This window comes from Podarcis cretensis (assembly GCF_951804945.1).
Source record: "Podarcis cretensis genome assembly, chromosome: 1".
Taxonomy (NCBI): Eukaryota; Metazoa; Chordata; class Lepidosauria; order Squamata; family Lacertidae; genus Podarcis; species Podarcis cretensis.
In genome coordinates, this window is record NC_137170.1 from 62,051,386 (window position 1) to 62,070,858 (window position 19,473).

General features: G+C 40.8%; 1 protein-coding gene across 4 annotated transcripts in view; it reads left to right on the forward strand.

Annotated features, from left to right (window-relative positions):
- Positions 1-19,473, forward strand: part of NELL1 (neural EGFL like 1) — a 372,071-nt gene that overhangs the window by 63,809 nt on the left and 288,789 nt on the right. For all 4 annotated transcript variants that reach the window (XM_079966358.1, XM_079966357.1, XM_079966360.1 and 1 more), the window contains exon 4: positions 17,763-17,933. In XM_079966358.1, coding sequence (XP_079822484.1) covers positions 17,763-17,933 — 171 coding nt within the window. The remainder of the gene's footprint in view (positions 1-17,762; positions 17,934-19,473) is intronic.

The window sequence follows — 19,473 nt, forward strand, 5'->3', positions numbered from 1 at the left end:
AAGGTAAAGCGTATGTACAGTTTGTGGCACACTCTCATTATTCAGAGTTTGCTTGAAATATGTTTTTGAAGAACATTTAACAAGTTGAATTCCTGGCTATTCAAATTGTAATAAAATAAAATTCAATATAAGACATAAAATAATCAATAACATACAATTGTCCTGAACCCCGGTGTATGTGGTGTGAAGTCCTGCATGTATGCAAAGTCCCAAGGGTGAATGCCAGTGAGTAGTTTGGCAGTCCAACAGGTCAAGAAAAACTCCAGATTTGATACAGTAAGCCACATCCAAAGTCCAACAGTCAGGCCCATTTCTTCTCATACCTATATCTATATTATATCTATATCTGTATACCATGTACTGATTGCTTGGGCAGAAACAACTATAGCATTTGCGAGGAGAAAATGTTAAAGTGAATTTGCTTGATTTGCATGTGTCTAATATTCAAATTAAGGATGCAGGTGGCGCTGTGGGTTAAACCACAGAGCCTAGGACTTGCAGATCAGAAGGTCGGCGGTTCTAATCCCCGCGACGGGGTGAGCTCCCGTTGCTCGGTCCCTGCTCCTGCCAACCTAGCAGTTCGAAAGCACGTCAAAGTGCAAGTAGATAAATAGGTACTGCTCTGACGGGAAGGTAAACGGTGTTTCCGTGCGCTGCTCTGGTTCGCCAGAAACAGCTTGGTCATGCTGGCCACATGACCTGGAAGCTGTCTGCAGACAAACACCGGCTCCTTCGGCCAGTAAAGCGAGATGAGCGCCGCAACCCCAGAGACGGTCACGACTGGACCTAATGGTCAGGGGTTCTTTTACTTTTAATATTCAAATTACAGATATAATATGCACATGATGCAAATTAAGCTGCCCAGGAGTGACTCTGAAACTTGCAGATTCATTCTGTACAAATAAAATGTTATGAAAGAGGAATGGTAAAGGACCTTGTCACCCCCATCACAACATATATCAGAACACTGTTCCCTTCAGGCAGCACAGGGCTGCCATGCAGAGGTGAAGAAAAACAGAAGTTAGTGCCACCAGAATGAAAGAAGGATATAGTATCAGTTTCACAGTGTTTTGCCTCCCCGATCTTGGGAGTTCCTAGTGGTTACCTGGCCATGGAAACCACCAAGAAAGCAGGAGAGTTCTTTTGGATGTTAGCGAATAGAAGGGCAGACAGAATCATTAATATGAAATATAAAGCTGTACGATATAAAGACTTACAGTAAGCAAAGACTTAACAGTAAATTAAGCAAAGACTTACAATGAGCAAAGACTTAACACTAAGTAACATTTAATCAGCAGAGTAACAGCTAAGATGAGCAAAGTAGTCAGAATTTACAGAATGAAGCTCAGTAGTTTGTTCCTTTGGCTTCCAATTAACAGCTGGCTGAAGCAGCTCCCTGATAAGTCTCAATACTTCCCACAGCTTCTGGGGATTTCTTAAGCAGCAAGCAGGCAACCTGACGAGATGGTTTCCTAATCAGTTCCAAATCCCGTTGGTCTGCACCAAGCGCAGCCTTCTTATACAGGGTTGTGTTATTGCCCCAACTCTATTCATTATTTTCATTGCCATGATCCTACACTTTGTCGAAGGGAAACTCCCCACCGGAGTAGAAATCATATATTGAACAGAGGGATAGCTCTTCAATCTGAGCAGGCTGAAAGCAAAGAGTAAGGTTACTGTAAATTCCGTTATAGAGCTTCAGTATGCTGATGACAACATAGTGTGTGCACGCTCAGAGGATGACCCCCAAACCATCCTAAATATCTTTGCAGAAGCTTACGAAAAGCTTGGACTATCGTTCAACATCCAAAACACCAAAGTGCTGCACCAACAAGTACAAAATAACTCCTCTGCAGTGCCACAAATCCAACTCAATGGTGTAACATTGGAAAACGGCGATCACTTCTCCTACCTAGGCAATTATCTTTCCACAAGGGCCAACACTGATGCCGAAATCCAGCATCGCCTGAGCTCTGCGAGTGCAACTTTCTCCCGACTGAAATGCAGAGTGTTTGAGGGCTGGGACGTTCACAGGGAAACCAAAATACTTGTTTACAAAGCTATAGTACTACCAACCTTACTGTATGCTTGTGAAACATGGACCACTTATAAACGCCATCTCGAAAGATTCCATCAATGGTGTCTCTGGAAATTTTTACAGTGTACTGGAAGAAGCAAAGATCACCAGTGTTGAAGCAATGATTCTTCAACATCAATGTTGTTGGACTGGTCATGTTGTGCGGATGCCTGATGACTGTCTTCCAACTACAGTGGTGCCTCGCAAGACGAAAAGAATCCGTTCCGTGGTTCTCTTCGTTTAGCGGTTTTTTCGTCTTGCGAAGCAAGCCCATTGACGGCTTAGCGGATTAGCGCTATTAGCAGTTTAGCGGCTTTTAGCGGCTTAGCGGCTTAGCGGATAAGCGGATAAGCGGCTTAGAAAAAGGGGGGGGGAGGAAAAAACCCCCGCAGGAACTCGCAAGACATTTTCATCTTGCGAAGCAAGCCCATAGGAAATTCGTTTTGTGAAGCACCTCCAAAACGGAAAACTCTTTCATCTAGCGAGTTTTCTGTCTTGCGAGGCATTCATCTTGCGGGGCACCACTGTACTCTATTCCAAACTTAAAAATGGAAAGCGTAATGCTGGTGGTCAACAAAAGAGGTTTAAAGACTGTCTAAAGGCAAATCTAAAAAAATGTACTATAAACTGGGAAACACTGGCCTACGAGCGCTCCAGTTGGAGAACAGCCTTTACCAAAGGTGTCATGGGCTTTGAAGACACTTGAACTCAGGATGCAAGGGAGAAACGTGCTAAGAGGAAGGCACGCTTGGCAAATCCACACCATGATCAACTTCCGCCCAGAAACCAATGTCACCACTGTGAAAGGACGTGTGGATCCAGAATTGGCCTCCACAGTCAGTTACGGACTCATTGTTAAAACTGGGTTTATGGAAGACAATCTTACTCGGCCACGAGTGATTGCCAGAGAAGAAGAAGAAGAAGCTGCCAAGATCAGCAGGTGCCCTCCTCTAATGGGGCCTGGGAGTGGGTGCATGTGTGGGCTTTATTTCTCATGTTGGCATGGATCAAGGCCAACAGAAAGTTCACAACGTAGGTAGTCCTTCTGGCTGAGCTAAGTACAGTTCATGTCTTGGGCATGGTAACTTGTCAAACTAAGCAGGTATCTGGCAGTTGGCCAAATTGTAATTAAATAATGAAGTGAGGAACAAGCCCTTATCATCTAGATATGTAGTCCTGATTATATTAAAAGACAGCGACGTTCTCATTATAAGTTGGCTATATGATGAGGCCCTCATTATACAAATAAATATATAAAGATTTAAAGCTACAATAAACGTTGAAAGCAGGGAGCATCACCTGCAGGCCATATATGATCTGGCAATACACACAATAACAGTAGAAAAGGGAATATCAGAAAGTAAGAGGGCATTTTGCCACCCCTGCCTGACAAAATGCACTGGTCATATTTCACTATGTTTTAGAACTGTTAAAAATATGAGAGCCTTGTCTTCTTTTTAAAGGTTGCCTTATCACCTTTAGCATCAGTGCATAAATAGATAGTAGCCAAAGTTTGAGAATATTGAATGGTGGACGGACTTCAGGGTTCCTTTGTGGTTTTTTTGGAGATGGGTTCAGGAAGAGTGAAGTTTTGTGATTAACTTGAACCTATAGGTCAGGTCAGCATTGACTGCAAAAGCAGTTCTTGCAGCAGGACATAAAAAAGATGCCGCATCATAATTCAGACCACACTACTAGCCTTTAGCTTTGCAGGTGAGCTGATTTGATACATGATTGCTGAGCCAGATATTAGACCCTGACATTCCCAAAGATTGTTGCTTTAAAGTGCCACTTTTTGCTGAACTTGAGTCATTATTATTGCAGTTCTATTTTGATTGCCTATGGATTTTGTAGCATATTTGAGCTGCTTTTCTTTCTTTTTGTCTTCCTTTACAAAATAACCTGATGGAAAAGTGCACTGCTATGGAGGAAAGTGTGCAAAATGACCTTGTTAATCTTGATTTCTTTGGTAGCTGGGTATCGACATTGGGATGGGAAATTTAATTGACTTTCAACGAGACAGGTGTCACTATATTTTCGAACCTACTGAAAGAGCACCTTGATATCTGTCAGTTTGGGATTTGTTTTTTAGGACTGCCAACACAGCAGAAAGCTAGGGGGCTTGAAGTTGTTGCATTATGTCTAGTGGATGGCACATGCTGATGAAAGTTGTAAGAGTTTTGCTTCACTGCATTGAGCCCTGGCAGACATTATGGAAATGGCTGTGGCCTGGGCTTGTGATTCTCTGATGATCTGCAATGAAGGCTAAAAACAGTCGCCCAGAGTGCTGCTTTGTGATTCTGCAGCTCATAGTCCACTTAAAAGATTGAGCAAGACTTTGTTTTGGAGCAAGATAGGCTATTTTGCTTCTGGGAAAGGAAGGTGCAGCAGACCATAGACTCATAGAATCAAAACGCAGTCTTGCCTAGGTGACGTCACCATCCCATGCCAACCTTGCTTACCTGCTTTATGATCAATTCAGTTGTGATCTGTGCTCATCCAAGACCATTGTCTGGTGTGTATTATTCCCACCTCACCCACGAGCTACAAATCTGTGACTGCTGCAAATTGTTTTCAGGTTTTACAAATGGCTAGATAGAGAGATGAAAGACAATCCTAAAGAATTTACAAATAACCAGAGCACAAAATTAAACAAACTTAATTGACTTACAAGCAGGCAGCCTCTGAAATCTGAATCTAACAAAGCAAGAGGAATGCAGTCTATGTGTTCAGCTGATATTTTATGTCACTTAGCTAATTGTTATTGCTGCAATCTGTATTGTGGGTGGGCTTTATAAGACAGTAACAATATTAATTTTAGCTGATTGAAGGTTTTTTATGTGTTTCTTTTCTGATCTAAATGAGCTGCTATGAATGGCAGCAAAAGGAAATGCTATTTAATACAACTCAGAGTTCGGTCCTCTAGGCAAGATGGTGAAGGATTGGTGGACTACATCATCAAGCTATTTTTTTTGTTTAAAGAGCAGTGCAGAGACTTTTGATATAGAAAATTGCCTGTTACTTACCTTATTAACACTTATATTCATGATGCTTAATTGTTAAAAATGCCTAGAATGGCTAATGCAGTGCCAGCTCCACTTTCACCCTGCTTTTACTCTCAGATCTCTGGATTAGCATATCTACTTATGCTGATGAAGAGGGCAGAATTATGCATATGTTAGACTGTGGTCCTTTCTTTTCTTTTCAGTGTACTGAACTCTGGGGAGTATCTCTGATTCATTTTCCTCCTAACTTCAATTCCCTGGGGCATCCGTGGATTTGTAGAGATCTGGTACACATAATTACCTTCAAACTTTCATATGCAACTTAACTGAGGGGACTCACACATGACACTTTTCCTACCTAGAGAATTTCTGTGTTGTAGAACACTTGTGAGAAGCACGTCATGGGACAATTTTTTATTTTGTCATGAGTACATACACTGAAGTACCATCTTTCCAGTGTAATTGCAGCAAAATAAGTATGCCATATTTCAACTGCACTATCTACTATATATTTCGAAAAGTTTTTTTTTCTTTGATAAACATTTGGATCCCTCTTAAAATATCATCACCATAGTTTGTGTGGTGGTTCCTGAGATCGAGGAACAGGTTTTCATCTATGTTTGGCAATGATTGGATACCATTTTAAATCAAAATGGACTGAACCTTTCAAAGCTGCACTGATTTTAACCAGCAATTTCAAAATCTCCCCCAACCCCCCCTTATTTTGCTTTTTTTATTTCTTAGACCTTTCAAGCAATGTGTGGGTATGAGGCTTCATAATATATCAAGGGGTACCGATTTTAATCTGCATAGAAAATTCCTCAGTGTAGAAAAAAATGTCATGTGGACATTGGTTCCAGTTTTCAGTCCACTTAGAGACTGATCCATCACAAACCCTTATATTTCAAGGCTAGACTAAGTGGAATGGGAAGGCACACAGGTGTCTGATCTGTGAGCAGTCCCAGAGATTCCTTTATGAGGCAGCCTAAGGACTGCATTGCTCCCTCCATTCCTGTAAAATATGTTCCTGTCTTTTAAACTTTTAAAAATTGGTAATCCAGTCACCCACTGCCTGGAGCAGCACGACTCCTTGTCACTGTGTGTTTTGATTGCAAATACAGCAAGGCACTTGGGAGCAATGGGGCTTGATAATGTCATGTTGCTGTTAGGGAGAATTGTACGCACACACACACAAAATGGCTACTCCAGTGTTTATTATAGTATAAAAGGGACTTTAATTTGACTAGAGCTATACAGTACTGTGATGTCTGTTTAACTTCAATGCTATAGTGTGTTTTCATTGCTGAGTTAATATTTCTCCTCCTAATGTTTGATTGATTCCACACATCCAGGAGTCTGTGTACGTAATTATATTAAATGAATATTTCTTGGCCTCTACTGCCTTTTAGGGTTTCCTGACTTCCTACCGCTTTGTCTTTTTAGTGTTTGAATGACTGTCCCTGAGAGTGGCCATTTTGTCCCATAAGGAAAAGCTCCAAAGTATCTTTATTAGGACCACAGTGTGCAACTGTGGGCTTTGTAGCTATTAACACTTGGGGCCAACAGTGGGAGTTATCTCCACTGACAGTGTAAGTTCAGAATTTGCCATCTTTTTATAAAAAGATGGCAAATTCTGCATTGGTATAACTTAACATTCAGAACACTTGTGAAATCGAAAAAGTATTGCTAATAAAGTATTAGATATATCAGATGTATATGTTTACTCAGCACTAAGTCCTCTCAGCACTAACTAGCATAGGCAGTGCCCAGGGATGATGGGACTTAACTGTCAGGGGTCCTTTACCTTTAAGGCAGTGTAGGCAAACAGTGTTTCTTTTTTAGTTTACAGTCAGTTTTAATTATTTAAAAAAATATTTTAAGTAGTTGTTTTTAACTATTTTACTGGTAATTGTAAACTGCTTTGAGGTTCGTTTTTCTTTTTGCAAAAGGTATGTAAATTTTATGAAATGTCTGCTGTCACAAGATTGAGTTCCGTTTAGAATTGACAATTGGTTCCTCCAGGAACTGTGGGAATTGGGCTCTCCAAAGAACAATCTTTCCTACATACAGTGCTGCATTCTTTCCCCCTCTGACTTCACAAAGAGGGGATAAATGATAAAATGTATTGAAGCAGAGCTAGTGCATGCCAGGTTTACATGTAACAATGTAATGAATAAAAAATGAAAAACTTAATTAAGAAAAAATGATTCTTCACAAATTACTTCAAACACTAATAGGGAACCTGAAGGATTCGGTGACTTTTTGTAACACTTGTATATATGCAGATCAGATTCTAGAATGTACAGTATTCAAGAAATGGAAAAACAGAAATGTACCCATTAACCTTTATGTTGCATGACAGAAGCCACAAGCTTCATTAATATTTATATGCTGAACCATTTAAGCCATATATAGTAGTACTACCACTGGGAAGATCTCAACAGCCTTGTAGTTCTGAGTGTCTCTGACTTGGCAAATGTACAGCATATTACTTCAGGAACATATTCCTGCACCATTGTTTCCAGTGACATTAATTGGATTACATATCATTTTTTGTCGTCCTGTGGTAATTCACACATATTTCCCATAAAAGTCCATTCTCCCTTCTGTCTGGATCGGGGTGGGTAGCGGGAGGAATGACAGTTTGTAAAATAATGCAAAATCAGCTGCATTTTTTTTTTAAGAAAGGGAGCAGGATTCTGAAAACAAAGTAGGGTAAGCTGAAGATGGGATTCAGTGAATGTTTTAAGATGACTTGCAACCCTTGCCAAAAATAAATTAGCAGAAAATAATTGGCAACTTGGGTAGTGCGAACAGGCATGCCCCATAAGCGTTTAAAGATCATTTGATGGGCAGCTGCTTTGTGTTCCCTTACTATATGAGTAGTGTTTTTAGCAAACAGAGAAGCCCTTTATTTTTATAGCCTGGAAGTTATGGAACTTCTGAAATGATGAAGATCTACAATTATCCGTTTTGGCCAGTGGGTAGCAAATGGAAATACCTTTGGTAGTTAAGAGTTGGAATGGTTTATTAAATTACTGCTGATGCTAACTGCAGGTTGGTTTTTTATATAGAAATTGATGATGCTTTTTAATAGGAAGATTTTTCTGATGCGCAGTGTAAATTAATAACGCAGAGTCTTCTTCAGTAAAAGAATAAAGAGCTTTACTGAGTTAAAACTTGTTTGCAAATAACACAGCATGGTGAACAGAAGATTTAAACTACCGTAGCTTCAGAGCATACACAGAGTACCGGCTTCACTTCTGAGTCAGGCTCCATACACACACTGACTCCACCTAACTCATGGCTCCACAGCTCACAGGCTCCAAAACTGTCTCCAAACTAACAGGTTCTGTTATGTATTGAAGTTCTCACTCAGGCCACCAGGAGTATTGTGTATGTAGTTTTCACTCAGGTCCACGTCAGTTATTTTAGGCGGGAAACCCTGGGTTGTTCTTGCTACAATGTTTGACAGCCAGCTGCCTATAAAAGCAGGCCGGCTGAGCTGTTTGCTGTTCAGTTTCTATTCCAGCTTACAAAATAAAGAGCTGCTTGGAGAAATCGCTGTGTCGTCTGCTATGTCAACCCACAACTTAACACTGGCGATGAGGATGGGATCGATGGACATCAGAGCACAGCCAGACGCGGCCACCCTCTGAGATGAGCTGAATCACGGAGCTGAAACACTGAGCGAAATCACGGAGCAGAACCAATTCAGAGCTGACCGTTCTGGCTAGAGCACAGTGTACCATCCATCGCCTCCACGTCGGCATCGGAACCATGGCTTCACTTGTGCCTCTACCGCCGTTTGCCCCAGCCTCTGAATCCTGGGACTCCTACCTCGCTCGGTTTGACTGCTACCTCCAAGCAAATGAGCTGACAAGAGGGTCTGTAGAGCAGAAGCGGGGCCTCTCCTCAGCCTTTGTGGCCCCGAAGTGTTCGCGACGGCCCGAGCATTGGTTGCGCCTCTAGCAGTCCAGGCAGCACCTTGAGACACGATTCAAGAGAAGCTCTGCAACCACTATGCACCAAAGCCGTCCAAGATTGCTGCCCGCCATGCGTTCTACCACTGGAACCAGGCAGAGGGGGAGTCAATCAACAACTACACCACCACCCTCTGACAGGCTGCAATGCACTGTGAGTTCCTCCGAGACTTAGATGATGCCCTGATAGATCAAATCATCTGTGGGGTCCGGGACATCTGTCTGCAACGGCGTCTCCTCGCCAAGCCAGACCTCACGCTACAGAAAGCCACTGAGGAGGCCGTGGCCTCAGAAGCTGTTGAACTCTCCGCCCAGGAAATCCACAAGGCCAGTAGACCGTATTTAAAGGACTATGTTGTTGGACATGTAACACTGTTGGTCTAATGGAAGTAATGTGAAATGTAACCGATATGCTTTGTGCCTAATTGAACCATTACGTGTAGTGCTGTATATAAGGAAACCATTACGATTGTAACTAACGCCTTATCTCGGTGGGGAGGGGTGTTATGTATTGAAGTTCTCACTCAGGCCACCAGGAGTATTGTGTATGTAGTTTTCACTCAGGTCCACGTCAGTTATTTTAGGCGGGAAACCCTGGGTTGTTCTTGCTACAATGTTTGACAGCCAGCTGCCTATAAAAGCAGGCCGGCTGAGCTGTTTGCTGTTCAGTTTCTATTCCAGCTTACAAAATAAAGAGCTGCTTGGAGAAATCGCTGTGTCGTCTGTCATGTCTACCCACTATTCAACAGGTTCCAAATTGTCTGCCTGCAAGTAGATACAATACATTTATACAGAGAATGAGTCATCCTCAGGATGAGTCACAGTGATTCAGCATACAAAGTGATTGTGCAGCTTTACAGCATTTCTCAACATTTCTAGACTGCTTTACTGCTTCCCTTTATGGCTTCTGCTCTCAAATACAGTACCTTTGTCACATGACATATTCATGTTTTTAGATCTCCTGTTTCTTCTTTACTCTATCAGGTAGTTGTGTTTTAAAATATGCATGCAGTGTCCCAATTGACTTTGGGGGTTTGGGCGTGATTAACTATGCAAGCTCCAAGCTGACATAGTTGAGAAGCCTGATATTGGGAGTACTTTCTTGAAGGAGTGAGGCTGCCTCCTCTTCACCCTTGAAATGCCCTGTTTTGGGGGCTTAATGCTGGCAGATATGCTATCAACTGTAGATCTAAACCTGTATAGCTTCCTGCTGGCATTAACTCACAGGAACAGGGTGGGGGCTCCATAGTAGATGTTCCACCACATCCCCGAAGTTGCGCCCAGCCAGCAGAGACACCTTCACCCCATCTTAACCACTTTTAGCCAGATATGTAGGCAAGGATTGCTCTGAAAAAATAAGAATAAAGACCATTGCTGACAGCTATGTTCACAATCCAGTAGGGAAAAAATGCATAAAGGAGTTGTAGCACCCTGCTTGTGGTTAACGCTTAGCTGGAATGAAATATTCAACGCAGCAATAGAGAAATTAAAATAATAATTTATTTGTCAGACAAATAAATGATAGGCACAGTGGTATATGGTTACCAAAGCTCTGCCCCTTCCAGCCCTGATGGCCAGCACTTATATTTCCTCAGCCCAGCCCCCTTGCTCCTCCTTTGGCTGCCTCTGTCCAATGAGCCTGGTTGAAATTCCTATTGGCTGTTTGCTAGAACCAATCATAAAAGATACACCCATTTCCTATTACCTTTTATGGGAGACAAAGAGCTATATTTCCTTCTATCCATAAATGGCACACAAGTAGCCATATATCTTACATTTGCCTCGACAAGGCACCTTAATTACCAGATCACCTTTTGCCCCTGTTGCCCCTGCATTCCAAAACAAATGGCTAAAACAAATGCCTCGTGGTATTAAATTCTATCTAAACAGAGATCTTGGGTTCACATTCTCACACACCATCAATGAAATAAGAATCTAACATTTCCTTCTTTCTAAATCCTTTGCCTAATTACATTAAGCCAACAAATCTCATACATAACATAGATAGCTTTTTAGAAGAAAAGGCATTTGCAAAGTAAAAAGGAACTCAGTAAAAAACAGCTTCAAAAGAAGCCTCTTCAGTTTACACCCCCCTTTCCCAGCCAGCTGCTTTTCCCATTAGCTCTTCCAAAAATTTATTGCCCTTTAATCTCTCAGTATACCTTAAATCTTAGGAAAATATGGCTAGAGTCTGATGGGAGGCACATGGTATTATTTTCTGTTAAACAATAAATCTTACTATTTACCAACTCTTAATTAGTGTTTTTGCAGCTTGATTGTATTCTGTAATATGTAGGGTCAGTGTAACATTTGCTCCCAGCCTGTACAGTGGTGCCTCGCAAGACGAAATTAATCCGTTCCATGAGGCTCTTCGTATAGCGGTTTTTTCTTCTTGCGAAGCAAGCCCATTGACAGCTTAGCGGATTAGCGCTATTAGCGGTTTAGCGGCTTTTAGCGATCAGCTGTTAAGCGGCTTATCAGCGGATCAGCTGATAAGCGGATTAGCGGCTTAGGAAAAGGGGGGGGGAAGGGGGGAAAACCCGCAGGAACTCGCAAGACATTTTCGTCTTGCGAAGCAAGCCCCTAGGGAAATTCGTTTTGCGAAGCGCCTCCAAAACGGAAAACCCTTTCGTCTAGCGGGTTTTCCGTCTTGCGAGGCGTTCGTCTTGCGGGGCACCACTGTAATTCCCTTTTACAACTTTGAGAAACTTGTCTCCTGCTACTGCTATAAATCAGGGGGGCCCTTGTTCAGGAGAGCAGGAAGATAAACAACTGCCAAAGTACTTAGCCAGCTGGTTTCTGCCTGGCATGAAACATACAAACATTTGCAAATATATCTTTAAGCTCATTTTAAAATACAGGCCTTGATCAGATGCCTCAGAGTTGGTTCTTCAGCACTAGATAAAATAATGTGTAGCAAAACTATTATTTTAGCTCATTCATAAAGTTATGTGAAGAACCATATCTTAAACTCTGAACCACTTCGGTTGTGTTTAGATTGGTAGGTTCAGCTGAATAGTTAATGCATAGATAAATTATAGTTGTGTCTCCTTAGAAGCCTTTGCAACATAGAATTGTGGTGTTCTCAAAAAATAATGCTTACTATGATTGCTAGGTAGAAGCACCTCTTACATCTAGCCTGCCAGAATTGCATTGGGTGGAATACAGTAAACTGGGAGGATTTTGTTGGACATAGATAGATATTGCCTGAAGACATAATGATTCCACTGTCTAGGCAGCTGCTTGTGTTATCCTATCCCAATGAAGCAGTTTTTCAGTGTGCTGAATTCATCTACCTGCCACCTATAACAAAAGCACCTAGTTATTTTGCAGCCTACTCTGAAGAAATATGTATTTCTGATTTCCTATATATAATCTGTAAAGAAAGAGTGTACATAGATAAACACTACCTAGGCAAAGTACATATTTGGGATTGTTATTAAGTCATGACCTACAACTTCAAACAGTCACCATGGCAAGCAAACTCTTTGCCAAAAACATTTTAGACATGGTTTAAGTAAAGTCTATAGAACAGTACAACCAAGAAAAAAGGAGAAAGAAGTAAATAATTTGATATTTAGCTGTTGATGTGTTGTTTTTCTGGAGAATAGCATGTCATATATTGTCTATAATAGCCAGCCTCCATTTAGCCTTACTGACTGTGTTCAGCAGCAGGAAATCCCTTTTTGGAAACGTTGAATGCTGCAAGACCTAACTTGTTTTCATTTTTTGCTGTGGTCCCTGTAGAGTATCTTAAATGCTTGTTCTTTGCTTTGCCTAAAATAGCTGTAAGGACTTGAAAGAAGAAATGAAGGTTAAGAGATAAAGGTTCTTCCCTTTTGTGCATTACCAGTTTGGTGACTTCTGCTCACCTTGCCTCATGCTTGCTTGTTAACTCAGACATAAAAAAGCAAGAAACAATAAAGCCCAAACTGGATAGGTGTGTTTCTACTGACAAAAGACCCCAGTCATTTTTATTTAAAGATCTGACCAATTCCGCTCTGTCCATCCAACACCTTGCTACCTGACCTAGTGTGAAGCAAAGGTGTGAGGCCCTGATCAGATGCATGTTGCCTGTACATGTTACTCAAAAACAAGTCCCACAAATGCCACAGTTCTTGCTCCCTAGTAATTGAGCTTTGAGCTGTTGCCATAGCTTACAGAGTAAGTAAACATGCAAAAGATGGTACTCTTGGAATATAAAAATAAATGAGACTTTAATGCCCCATCCTAAGCATGGTAATGCCACATTTAGTTCACTGGAACACATTTCCAAGCAAATGAACACTGAGTTGCAATAGTTTTGCAGGAGATCTCTAGGAACTAGGGGTTAATCTGGTCTCAGAAACAGACTCTGATCTCTCCCCCCACCCTTGCTGCTGTCATGAGTCCTTGCTGCAAGCTCCATTTCCACCTGGCCTAGGAGGCAGGGCCCAGACTCACTCTGAACAGCCAAAAGAGGCTCCTGGGAGGCTGGAGGTACATTGCTGGAACAAATCTTGGGTAAAACGTTTCACCATGTTTTAAGTGGTTCCTCTGTTTTGTTTTTGTTAGGTTGGTATTGGTTAAATGTTTAGTTGGGGTTGGCGGTTATTTTAATTTGGATATAGCTGTAAACTGTTATTGTTGTTGGTATTGTCATTATTGGTTTGTTTGTTATCTGTATAGGATATTCTGTTTTTTTATGTTCTTTGTGTTTTTATATATGCTGTAAGCTGCCCCAGCCAGATGGGTGGGATCTAATTTAAAAATTATTATTATTATTATTATTATTATTATTATTATTATTATTAATCACAGAATGTTATTAACCAGACAACAAAAACCAACAGCAACTTAGCAAGGGCAGCATGCAGGAGATAGTTGCACAGACACACTTATACAGTACTGCACATTATAATAAACTCTGAAAACAGAAAAAGGTTTTTTGTTTTATTAAAAGGAATGACTATTCTCTGCTGCTGTTGCATCTGCACAGTGCTGGCTAGTGGAGCTTTCTGAAGTAATAAGAGGCCTGCTGTATGTAGGCTTAGGAGATCTGATGGACCCCTCAAAGACTCATTGAGGTCTGATGGACCCCTTCAAAGCCCTATACGGCCTAGGGACCTCGTACCTACGGGACCGCCTCTCCTGGTATGCCCCACAGAGGAACTTACGGTCTTCAAATAAAAACACCTTGAAGGTCCCAGGCCACAGAGAGGTTAGGCTGGCCTCAACTAGAGCCAGGGCTTTTTCAGCTGCGGCTCCAACCTGGTGGAACGCTCTGTCACAAGAGACAAGGGCCCTGCAGGACTTGACATCTTTCCGCAGGGCCTGCGAGACAGAGCTGTTCCACCTGGCCTTTGGTCAGGGCGCAGCCTGACTCCCTCCTTTGGCAATCTTTACAAAACTTTAGTTTATGGTTGCCATCAATTTTGATTTTAATTAATTTTTATAATGTTTTTATAATGTTGTACTGTTTTAGTGTTGTTAGCCGCCCTGAGCCCAGCTTCGGCTGGGGAGGGCGGGATATAAATAAAATTTATTATTATTATTATTATTATTATTATTATTATTATTATTATTATTATGACTTATTTGCATTACACCTCACAGATATTATGCAGACAAAACCACTTGCATTTGTTCTCACTTGGCTGCCATCATTTTAACAGTCAGAGATGGATGCAGCCAGGGTTCCATCTAGTTACCGTATTTTTCCATGTATAAGACTAGGGTGTTGTTTTTTTTTACAAAAAAAATTAGGTTTAAAATTTGGGCTCGTCTTATACACAGGTAGTGCTGAGGGGTGTTTTCTTAATTTGGAGCCCCCCGCCAAATAATTTCATCCTTGATAGATTTCAGCTTGGGTAGTCTTATGAAGTGGGCAGATTACTTGCCCTTCCTGAATATTAAAACCTGCCAGGACTGGACTTGCCATTTCGACTTTAGAGTTGCATAATGGCTTTTGGGGTGGGGTGGACAGTCATAGGCAGTGCTTGAACCCTGTTTAAAACACTAAAAATATGGAGACTTGGATAATTCTGGATAATTATCACCTAGTATCTAATGTTCCGGTTTTTTTGAGTAAAATTTTGGAAAAGGTAGTGGTTTTTCAACTCCAGGTGGTTTTGGATTACAAATACCTTTGAACAATATGTAGCTCCCAGACTATGAAAACTTGCTTTTCTCTATGAGCTACTTTAGGCTCTTTTCTTAATTTGTCTTCTGTACAGCATTTCTGAAGAAAAAAGGGGAAAGAGCCCAACAAGGGATTTTTTTGTTCTTTGACAAGAGAAGGCAATTATGAACCATTTAAGTTCTGAATGGAGCTTCCCTGACAGTACTTGTCTCACTGATTTCTTTGACAGCAAAGTACTGGAAGCAGCTTCTAGCTTCCTAAGACTGACAGTGCTTGTTGCTGAGTGACAGCAAAACTAAAATAAATTGTAATCATAAAATGAGTTTTAAGGTGTATACTGTACAGTAGTTATAACTCCCGTGATCAAAGCTTCCCCCTGCTTTATTGAAAGCCCATAGGATGGCTACTTACACTTGGGGGGTGGGAAGAATTTGTATGTCTCCTCACAAAAAAAGGTAAACAGAGAGCATCAATATGCATAAATTTTGCATCTGCTAATTTCTATGCATAGATGCAAATTTAGAAGTGATTGTTGTTGTTTAGTCATTTAGTTGTGTCTGACTCTTTGTGACCCCATGGACCAGACCACGCCAGGCACTCCTGTCTTCCACTGCCTCCCACAGTTTAGTCAAACTCATGTTCGTAGCTTCGAGAACACTGTCCAACCATCTCGTCCTCTGTCGTCCCCTTCTCCTTGTGCCCTCAATCTTTCCCAACATCAGGGTCTTTCCCAGGGAGTCTTCTCTTCTCATGAGGTGGTCAAAGTATTGGAGCCTCAGCTTCACGATCTGTCCTTCCAGTGAGCACTCAGGGCTGATTTCCTTAAGAATGGATACGTTTGATCTTCTTGCAGTCCATGGGACTCTCAAGAGTCTCCTCCAGCACCATAATTCAAAAGCATCAATTCTTTGGCAATCAGCCTTCTTTATGGTCCAGCTCTCTCTTCCATACATCACTACTGGGAAAACCGTAGCTTTAACTATAGGTACCTTTGTTGGCAAGGTGATGTCTCTACTTTTTAAGATACTGTCTAGGTTTGCCATCGCCTTTCTCCCAAGGAGCAGGCGTCTTTTAATTTCGTGACTGCTGTCACCATCTACAGTGATCATGAAACCCAAGAAAGTAAAGTCTCTCACTGCCTCCATTTCTTCCCCTTCTATTTGCCAGGAGGTGATAGAGGAGGAGACTTAGGTAGCTGTGGGAAGGGGGGGGGCTTAGTCTCATAGGGGAAAGGCCTGCCGAAGAAGAGTTGCTGTGCTCACTAGGCCTGGCAGTCCTGAACAGATCCTGTTTCTTCTAATATAGAGTTAACTTCACTTACTCCATCAATTTAATGCTGGCTCCTGCCATGAGTTTCTAGGTTATTTTTGCCTTCTCTTCAAGTTCATTTTCGAGTTGAAATATTTAATTTAAACATTTAATTTAATATTAAAATACTTTGTTTTGCTGTTTAGATACATTTAATGGCAGTTAAAACTTTATGTGTGTTAGATGATGCAAACTCATTTTTTATCCTTTCTCTCTCTTTTGCCAGACATGCATTTGTGCACAAATTCCTAGTCAGTAATTTATTGCATGAGCAAGCCTGTCAGGGTTTTCCATTTCACAATGCGGGTCAATATTTTTTTCTTGTGGAAAAAATGGTAACTGATATATATTGCACAGCATTCCATGTGTTTTTCCCTTGTCAAAGGTTTACCAAACTTTCGTTATAAAGAAAGCAGACTGAAGTCAGAAAGATGAGAGGAGGAAATGAACAAAAACTCACCTTCAAAGCTGCCAATGTTAACTTTTAAAGGTCTCTCCCCTGTATTTTAATAGCTGCCAAGGAAAGCTTCAGTACCTAGGTGCCATGGCATGTTTCAACTGCTGGCATCCTTGGGCAGTTGCCAAGGTCCCAGTACTGGCATCTTCCCTCAGCCCTTTTTAACTCAATCTCAACTTGCCATTCTGAGCAGCTCTAAATACCTGTCTCTTAACTGCTACGCTCATTTCCCAGAATGCCCATCTCTCTGAGGCACTGGCTACAGTCACAGATTTCAGTAAACCAAGGATGAGAAACTACTGACTCACAGCTTCTGCTGCTCTTCTGTGACCCCATGCAACAATTAAGCTTAGAAAAATCAACTTCTTTTTGAACCAGTGGCATCTTTTTAAATATCTAACTGGTGTGTCAGCGGAGGGGACAGTCTGAATGAGAAAGAGAGGGAGAGGGGAAATTGTGTGACCCTAACCATGATGTGTCCACTATGGGGCACTTTTCTGTGGGCCATCTCAAATCTGGGAGCAAACTCTGTCAGGTGCATAAGATTTCTAGTCTTTAATGAGAATTGCTTTGAACGGTGCATGACTGATGCCTAGCCTTAATTCCGGCTAGATGTTATATTTGGAGGCTGTATTTTGGGTGGGTGGCTAGCATTATCACACACACATACACATGCATGTTTGAATAAACACATAGGCATAATAAGAAATGTAATTTTCAAGTGCAATTGTTTTCATTAATTCGCAGAACACATGACTGAATAGTGCATGACAGGTAAAATGAAATTGATTCTTCTTCTTTTTAAATGCAGTTACTTTGAACTGGAAAGCAGTGGCCTGAGGGATGAAATAAGATATCACTACAGATTTAATGGAAAGTCAAGAACAGAAGTATTTCCGTATCGGCTGGCAGATGGACAGTGGCATAAGATTGCGTTATCACTTAGTGCATCCCACCTCCTGCTTCATGTCGACTGCAATAGGTAAAGTTACTTCTCTGTAATGTTTCTCTTGAATAACTGCCTGCTCTTCAGACTAAAACTAATTATTTGATGAAATCTGCCATAAAGTTCTGTATGTGCCAGGAAAAAAAAATTGCCGAGAAAAGTGAATGTGACAGAAGACAGCATTAGAATGAAACAGTAAGCCTGTGATTATGAACAAAAGGCTGATTGCTGATTTTGGGGTGGGGGGGTAGGATATTGAATATATCTCCATGTTCTGTAGATATGTGCTCAAGCAATGTTTGCCTTGATTACATATAATGCACTGCACTGAGCTGTCCATAGCTTTCCGAGTGAGAAAGGCTTCTCAGTATACCTCCATCGCTTGAAGGTGTTATGTGTTGTTGTTGTTGTTGTTTTAAAAAATTCTTTGAATGTAATCAAGTGCTTTGGGGGGAAAATCTTTAAAATATTTTCTAAACATAAACTTCTAAAAGAGCGATATACCTTAATTGCTTAGAACTCCTACTAATTCTCTGCATCAATTTGTTCTGCCATTCTGTAAGAAGTTCACAGTAGATACAGGGCTACTTTATTAGGGGGGGATGGTGACTCGTTGTGATATTGTAACATTTATTCATTTATTAATGTATAAGCTTGAGTAGATGCTGAGGGTTCAGAAGGAAGCACACATGCAGTTCCAGGTCTACAACCCAAACCTCACTAGAAACTAACTTGTCTGGCTACAAGATTCTACACTAGAATACTTAATGATGTTAGGTATAAAGCAATTTTGCTTCCAGTTGTCTTTTAACTCACCTAAAATCATAATTCTGACATAACAAAAACAGAGAATAACACTGAAGCATTAGCTATTAAAGACTTAAAAGCATTAGCTATTAAAGACTTAAAAAGCATTATGTTACACTTACTGCATCCTCTTAGAATCTTGGTTGAACTGGCATAAATCATACATCACGAAATGCCTACAATATATGGGAAAAACATATGGGGATATTTGGCATTTTTTATTTGTCATGGGTTGCCTGTTTTCAGTTGGATTGGCTGGCCAGTGACCATGACATGACATTTATCACATTTGAAATTTATTTAAGGTATTTAGGAATGGGTTGCATCAGGTGATTTTGTCTGTACGTGATGGTTATGTGATTGAGGGTAAACCGTACAGGAAAAACAATGGCTGAAGTGCTGGATATTCATTTATCATTTTCATATTTTCTCTCTGTGTCATGAATTGTGTAAAAAGATAGTTTCCTTTACATGCCTATATGATCCAGCACTAGGCGGTACAATATTTTTATCTGAAAAAACATTTTGGGAAAATATCTGCACCAAGAACATATAATCATTTATTGTTATAGGAAATTATAGTTTGTTTATTTTGGTTACATGCTTGAAATGTGCATTATTTGAAGAAAAAAAAAGTATTGCATAGTGTGGATAACATCATACATTCAATATTTATATTGAACATAATTTTTATTTTATTGTACAAAATTTTTGTTTTTATGTATACAGTAACCTCACAACAGATTAATGGCAAAAGAGCCAGCCTGCA